The 7,506-nt window shown below is 45.1% G+C and overlaps 1 protein-coding gene across 1 annotated transcript; it reads left to right on the forward strand.

Moving 5' to 3' along the window:
* The first annotated feature begins 171 nt into the window (after positions 1-171).
* rce1a (Ras converting CAAX endopeptidase 1a) lies at positions 172-6,123 on the forward strand. The gene is made up of 8 exons (XM_084691109.1): positions 172-697; positions 1,019-1,121; positions 1,405-1,488; positions 1,691-1,769; positions 1,978-2,145; positions 2,298-2,369; positions 2,504-2,566; positions 2,833-6,123. Exons 1-8 carry the CDS (start codon positions 531-533, stop codon positions 3,057-3,059), a joined length of 963 nt encoding a protein of 320 aa, XP_084547235.1. The 5' UTR covers positions 172-530; the 3' UTR covers positions 3,060-6,123.
* Positions 6,124-7,506: the final 1,383 nt, after the last annotated feature.

Here is a 7,506-nt window from a genome sequence, read left to right on the forward strand (position 1 = left end):
AAGAAAATATAATCAGGTACCAAACAGTGGTATGTGAATAGCAACGATATGTTATCTATTCATACAAAGGCATCACCAGGCTGTGTAACAGTTGTATAGTAGTTGTTAGTAAACTGCCACTGGAGTGGAGAGACAGAATTGAGATGTAGCCTATAAATTAAAAGTATATAAATGAGGCCAATAAAAGCAGCATGATATCAGTAGCCCACACACGTATCATACACATAGTTGGAATGAATACATAAAATAAGCATGATAACTAAAATAATGTATTTTTACCACTCTGGAGCATAACGCTCTTGCACACAATGATAATGTCGATGGCAACAATATAACCAGCCAGTAGCATTTAAAGGTGTAGGTGTGCGCCTGACGCCACGCAATGACGTCAAAACACAGCGCCAGGAATATATGTTTAGTGGACTGTCAGCGTCAAATAATTTTGCACAGCTTGCTTAAAGAACAGTTTTCACTAAGTGTCTAAAGATTTAACACAACACTAACTAATATCTTCGTGTAGACGCTCCGCCATGGTAGAGGATGACGATTTAACGCCAAATATTGTGTCCAAGCCGATGAGCAGCAATGGCGAGTTTGTACCTCCTGACGGATTGTGCTGGGTATCAATTCTGTCCTGTTTGCTGCTCGCCTGCTCCTATGTTGGGAGTTTATACGTATGGAGAAGTGACCTGCCCAGGTAAGCCTTTTAAACCATACTTTCTTGGCCATTCTCAGCCTTTCTTGGCTTAGCAGGCTATTTTAAGCTTTCTAGCTTGCTTAGCTAATACGGAAGCGGCATGCTCTAGCACCTACTGACTCAGGTTACCAGGACGACATTAAGATATACTAACGCTAGTTGGCTAACTAAATGCATTGCACTGCTAGGTTAACCAAACAAACATAACTAGCCGTATTTCATCGATATCCCCAGTAAAAGGGGGTTTGTTTACAAATTGCCACATTGACACGTGTGCCTGTGATCCATCACGTGCAAATGTGTCTGTGTGTGCTCGTGCAGGGACCACCCAGCTGTGATAAAACGACGCTTCACAAGTGTCCTGATCGTGTCCGCTCTGTCGCCAGTCTTTGTATGGGCATGGAAGGAATACACGGGCATCAGTGTGAGTATGAGTGACAGTGACATAACGAACGCACCAATTTAGAGTTTCTGTTCTCATCTCCAGATGGACTATGCACTCATTGCGCAATCACTTCCGGTTTGCCATGTAGACGTGATGTCTTCAGCCTGTCTACTGATCTGTGCTTCAGGGCATCAACGATGGGAGCCTATTACTATCTATAGTTGTTTATAAAAAGCTCTGAACGTTATTATATAAAAAGAAATCTCTGACATAATGCCAAGGTAAACATGAATATGACTGAAATGTGTCCCTCCCTCTCCAGCCTGGCCCATCATTACTGGCCCTGATGGGGGTCCGCTTTGAGGGTCTTCTCCCTGCCATCGTGCTGCCTCTTCTGCTCACCATGGTAACACACAGCACTCCACGACCACATCAGTGCTCAGATAGATAGGTTGATATAGTAGATTGATATACCGTATGTTGAGTACAGCATAATAAATAACGTGTGACATGAGGTGCCGGAAATATAGATGGTTTGTTGCCATGAACTCTTTTCACAACTACAATATGTACATCCGAGATAAGAGTATGGGTGTTTGTGTCGCTAGGTGCTGTTTCTGGGGCCTCTCATCCAGCTGGTTATGGACTGTCCCTGGGGCTTCATGGATGGAATACGAGTGGTCTTAGGTAACTGCACACACACACACACACACGTGTGTACAAACCGTACTGTACTACTAAAAAGCCCCATCTGTTTTTTTTCCTTCTCTCTTTCTCTCCCTTCCTCTTCCTGCTCTCCTCCCTCGGGCTCTCCTCCTGCTCTTCTTCCTTCCTCCTCCTCCTGCCTGCCCACCTCCTCCTCCCTCTCCCCGGCTCTCCTCCTGCTCCCCTACAGACCCTTGTTTCTGGGCCCTGTGTCTGAGTGACATGCGCTGGCTGAGGAACCAGGTGGTGGCTCCCCTCACGGAGGAGCTGGTGTTCCGAGCCTGCATGCTGCCCATGCTGGTGCCCTGCGCCGGCCCCTCCACCGCCATCTTCACCTGCCCGCTCTTCTTCGGAGTGGGTGAGTCTGTCCGTTCCAATCCAGCACTCTGTAGCGGAGGCGCAAAGGAAAGTTGCAAAACGGATATCCTCCCTCAGAAGGAGTTGTTTGCACTTCCGGGTGCGAGTGTCAGTGTGTTGATGTTTGCTGTGGGGTTGTGTTGTGTTTTGCAGCCCACTTTCATCACGTGATAGAGCTGCTACGCTTCAGGCAAGGAACCGTGTCTGGGATCTTTCTGTCTGCAGGTACGGAAGGAACCTTCCTAACGTCTCCGTCTTCTGTGTACGCCATCTGGCCTTTTAGGCCTCAGCCCTTTCGGGTCTCACAGCTGAGAGCCGTCTGAAGGACTGCCGACTGAGTTTTGTGTTTGACGTTGCAGCGTTCCAGTTCTCCTACACGGCCGTCTTTGGAGCCTACACCGCTTTCATCTTCATCAGAACAGGTCAGGGTGTCTCCCTTCCGTGTTTTGTGTTGTCCCCCTGTGTGCTATGCTAACGAGCTGTCCCTCTGCGTAGGACCTAGTCCTGTTTGCAGTTGTCCCCCTGTGTGCTATGCTAACGAGCTGTCCCTCTGCGTAGGACCTAGTCCTGTTTGCAGTTGTCCCCCTGTGTGCTATGCTAACGAGCTGTCCCTCTGCGTAGGACCGAGTCCTGTTTGCAGTTGTCCCCCTGTGTGCTATGCTAAATGCCCGTCTTCCTGTGTCCTCAGGTCACCTGGTGGGCCCCGTGCTGTGTCACTCCTTCTGTAACTACATGGGCTTCCCCGCCCTGGGCACGGCCCTGGAGCACCAACACCGCCTCACCGTGCTCAGCTGCTACGTCTTAGGCGTCCTCTTCTTCCTCCTCCTCCTCTTCCCGATGACCGACCCCCTCTTCTACGGCCTCCCCACCCCTGTCTGCACCCTGTCGGCCTCCTCTGGCTCCCCCTGCTCCTGAGCCAAACTTGGAAATGACATGACAACCCCTCCACATGCAATGGAAGGTTCCACCACATTCATCTAGCTGAATGGAGGGGCGGTCCAAATGGGATTAGGAATAGGGGTGTCCTCTGGGGTTTGTGTTGTCAGGTTAGCTATGGACAGTCTGGACTGCAGGAGTTCTAGCTGACTGCTGCTAAAGGCAGCAGGTGTATCAGGTGGCCATGTCCCATGTTCAGGTCACATTGACCTCTTAGTAAGTCAACATGTGGTCTTAGTGCTCAACAGAGGGTCATATTATCAGGCCAGGGTGTCAGTGTAGCCCATAGTCAAATAAGTCTGTGTTTTATAGAAATGTTCTGTTAGATGCTGAAACAACAAGTTATTTATACCCATCTGCATGTTTCCGTACTCATGGTGTGTTCTGGTGCAGTTAGGTGTTGGTTTGTAGGCCTGACGGGATTCTTATAGTGGGCATGCATACACTGTACATATTGCTGATTTATTCTTTTACCTCTGGATCATTTCCCCTCCCCGGCGACGCAATTCTCACCTTTTCAGTCGGTTCCACAAGCTGGCCTCACAGCCTTGCTCACCTACCTGCCGAGTGGTTGCTCATATCACATTACTTGACTACGTTCTTAAGCTACCTTCAAGAGTTTCTCATTCCTTTTAACTATTCCAAATTCCATGCAGATAGTGGCCTGTAATCACAGATCCAACAATACTGTTACCTGTTCACTGCACCATGCTTTCCATTCTTTTTATGCCCCGAATAGTGTATGTTCTTGCAAGAAAGTGCACTCGACACACAAAGGCATAGGGTGCTATATCAAAACCATGACCGACAGATCTCCATTCCACAGTACTCCTTTTTTGCTTTAGCTGCCTTTTGACGAGAGCTTTTGGAGGGGATACGCGAAAGAAAGGGGCTCAGCGCCCGTTGAGCCCCTGTGAATCCCCAACGCTCAGGTGCAAGTCCACACGCGTGTGGGAACGACGCGCTCGAACCCCGACTCTCGCATGCTGCTACGTGACGCCATACGGACGTCACGAAGGTCTTTGTTGCGTTCGCCACTCGTGCGCGCGTCGTGCTGAACTGGCCGTGAGACGGCGCGTACCGTGCGGGCCGTGTTCCCGGTGTGCTCCCTCGCTGTCACAGAGCACTTCTGCTTTTCTGCCCTCTGAGGTCACGGAATATGACGTTTTGTCTCGTTTGTGGCCGACATGCTATAGAGGATTTGTTATTTATTTGGCTAATGAGCTGGAGTCCGTGGCACCCAGTGTTGCAGGGTAAATGGATCATTTGTAGTTGTGCTCCACATGTAAGATTGTCAGTTTGAACACAACCGATGTCAGGGAAAGATGACATATCTTTTCTCACTTAAGAACATATGAACTAGAACTTGTAGAAATAGCTATTGACCAGAAGTGAGGTGTAGGTTGAAACTAGATTGGTTGACTCTCACTGAATGTATGTGAATGTGATGTCAAAGTAGGTTGAGTCATTGCTTGAACAGTATGCAAATGTTTTATGTACTGTTTGTTACTTTGAGTCATCAGCATGAATTCTCACTGTTTGCCAGTGTCTGTATATGTCTATTTTGAAGGAGGGACAATGACATCTTTAGCAATAACTTTACTGATGGAAATGGACCAAATCAGGGAATTTCTTCACTGAAGAGCTGAAATTTAGATAGAAAACAATGCCCATTGTTGTGAAGAGTGGACGTGTTTATTGCCAAGAATTGGCATCAGTAGAAGTGCTGTGCCAGTATTTCAAATGTTTAGTTCAATTACATATAATGAATATAGTATTTGGCCCTTTTTGGGGGCAATTTCAAGAATGACATCTTACCGAGACAGTACTGTACCTATCTAAAAAGTATGATAGGGGGCGCCAAAGTACTTTAGCTGGAGAGTGTTTTAATGTTGAGTGTTCAGGAGCTCATCAGTCAGTTTATTACTTTCCTGACATTAGCCATTCATCACTTTGAAACCAATCAACGTTTCCTCGTCTTCTGTCCCTCGTTTGACTAGATTACGTCCCATCCCGATAGAAAAGATGGATGTTGAGCTGCAAACATTCAATCCTCCAAAATTACAGTCTCTTGAGTATTCTCTCTGAAGATCCTGATTAGCCTTCCGTCAGTGTAACTCACATCTTCTGAATTCCAACTGTTTCCTGCCTCTCGCGTCGACTCCTGGGCGCCATTTTAGATGTAGCCCTCGGCTGCTGTGGGTGTGCACCTTTCTGCTGAAGGAGGAGAGATTACAAACACTCTTTCTCCTCCATCACTACCTGTCTGGTGTCTTACAGCTCATCACCCTTGTAGTTGAGCAGTGTGGATTTGTTAGGGAGAAGAAAACCCATCGACAATTGTTGAATGAATGAATGAATCCCCCTAATAAGTCTGTTCCCACCTGGAGACACCGCCGATGTCTCTGGAAAGAACTCTTATTCAAACTTGTCACCGTAGTTTGACATCTTGTTTCTGGCTCACTTCCTACTGTTATTCTCCTGTCATTGACTTGAAATGCTAAAAGGCTGCTATGCTCCGTTTGCAGAGCATTTCAGAAGAGAACCCATGTGGCTTCTCCCGAAAAGAGAAACACTTTTCTGTCCTCCAGAACGTTCAAGCCAAACATTCACATCTGTTAAGCTCTCACGTAGATCTATACTACACTTGTATTTGAAAGTGAAAAATACAATGGTAGAGTAACAAAAAATATATTTATATTTTTGCTAGCCATATGACCAGCAGCATTGTTCTGCTATTTTAGTAAAACCACTCTAAAGGAGAACAATATTTAAATTGTAGATTTTCGAGATGAGATGAATCTGCTTGTTAAATAGGATTATTTAGATGTTTATATCAAATACTATATTTTGTAATCAAATCTATTTTGGTTACATTGAATGTAAAAATATTGCATGCACGTGTTTTGTCTCAGCTACATCTTTTTGGAGACTTACCAACTGAACAGACAGTGTTTTTATGACAATCTTTTACAGGATTCTTTGAATCACATCACAAAATGTCATGAATTTCTAAATAAAAGAGAACGTTTTATGAATTGGCGCTAATGTTATGTGTCGACTTTTATTCCTAAAAAAAATTCTACCTCGCCTTATCCTGCCACCTGTTTCTTACATGTTTACTTCTGGGAAAGTGGGTATGTCTCGTAAATAAACTAGAAAGTTATTCTCTGCAGATTACAGGTAATCTGATTATTAACTCCTCATTGATCTCTGTCTTTGTCTTCTCATTTTCTTCTTACCTACATGTCAATACCATTGTATTGAGGATGCTTGCTTGCTAGATATAGACCGGTGAAAAGAACAGTAAATCCACATGCACTGTGGTTATCATCATTCCAACAGTACATATTCTGACAATTTGTGAATGTCAATTTCTGTCTGTCCCCTGATTCTACTAAGCAAATAATGTTTCCAACTTACTGTTAAGGGATGGGTATAGCTCAGTGGTAGATCATGGGGATGGGTATAGCTCAGTGGTAGAGCATGGGTATGGGTATAGCTCAGTGGTAGAACATGGGGATGGGTATAGCTCAGAGCTCAGAGTAAAAAGAAATCTAGGCCCTGCTATTCAAGTCAACACAGGAGAGGTTCTCAGTGCAATATAATGTGCATTAGTCTACATCCACATGGGGGAGGTTGCCCTTCAGCTTGATATTTCTCCTGGGGTGCAGCAGTGTGTTAAGCAATAAAGATGTCCTCTACCTATCTCTATGTTAATGGGCTCTGCAGGTGAGATGAAAACACTTGCTGGGGAAAGAAAGGAAGAAGTATTGATTGTCGACACATTTGGAACTCACAATCACTCGTGTGTGTGTGTGTGTGTTGGGGGGGGGGGGGGGGGCAACGACAGATATATAAACACCACATGATCATTGCTTTACCCTTGTGTTATTTTTGGGTCATTCTGACCCATCAGTCATTCTGACCCACCCTCGTATTGCGACAACTTTACCGCATACAAAAACAAAGTGAAGCATTTTCTTTTAACCATTGGGCCCCCACATTGCGAAGGTCAAAATACAATTATTTTTATTTGTTTTTGTATTGGGTACACAACGATGGTTCGTTAGGAATCTTTGGGTCATGTGACCCGAAGGCAGCACAAGGGTTAAATCCTTAATATTGTGCCAGCAGGAACCAGATATCATGGAATTGTGGTATCTTACAAAATAAAAGCCAAGGATCATAGTCAGAAGTTGGAACTCCAGGAGCCAGAATAAAGTGTCCTGATTGGAATACAATACCCTTGAATGATGAAAAAGTTGAAAAAGCATATATTTCTGTCATCAGGGCCACACAAATCAATGTGTTATTAGCCTCGTAGCTTTTAGACCACAAGATTCAGCCCAAAACTGTTTTATTTCAACATCTACAAATGGGTTGTCATTCAATTTCTAAAGGATGAAATGACAAAGTTGTGTGG

The sequence above is a fragment of the Hypomesus nipponensis genome, chromosome 25 (genome assembly GCF_054491055.1).
Source record: "Hypomesus nipponensis isolate SF chromosome 25, ASM5449105v1, whole genome shotgun sequence".
Taxonomy (NCBI): Eukaryota; Metazoa; Chordata; class Actinopteri; order Osmeriformes; family Osmeridae; genus Hypomesus; species Hypomesus nipponensis.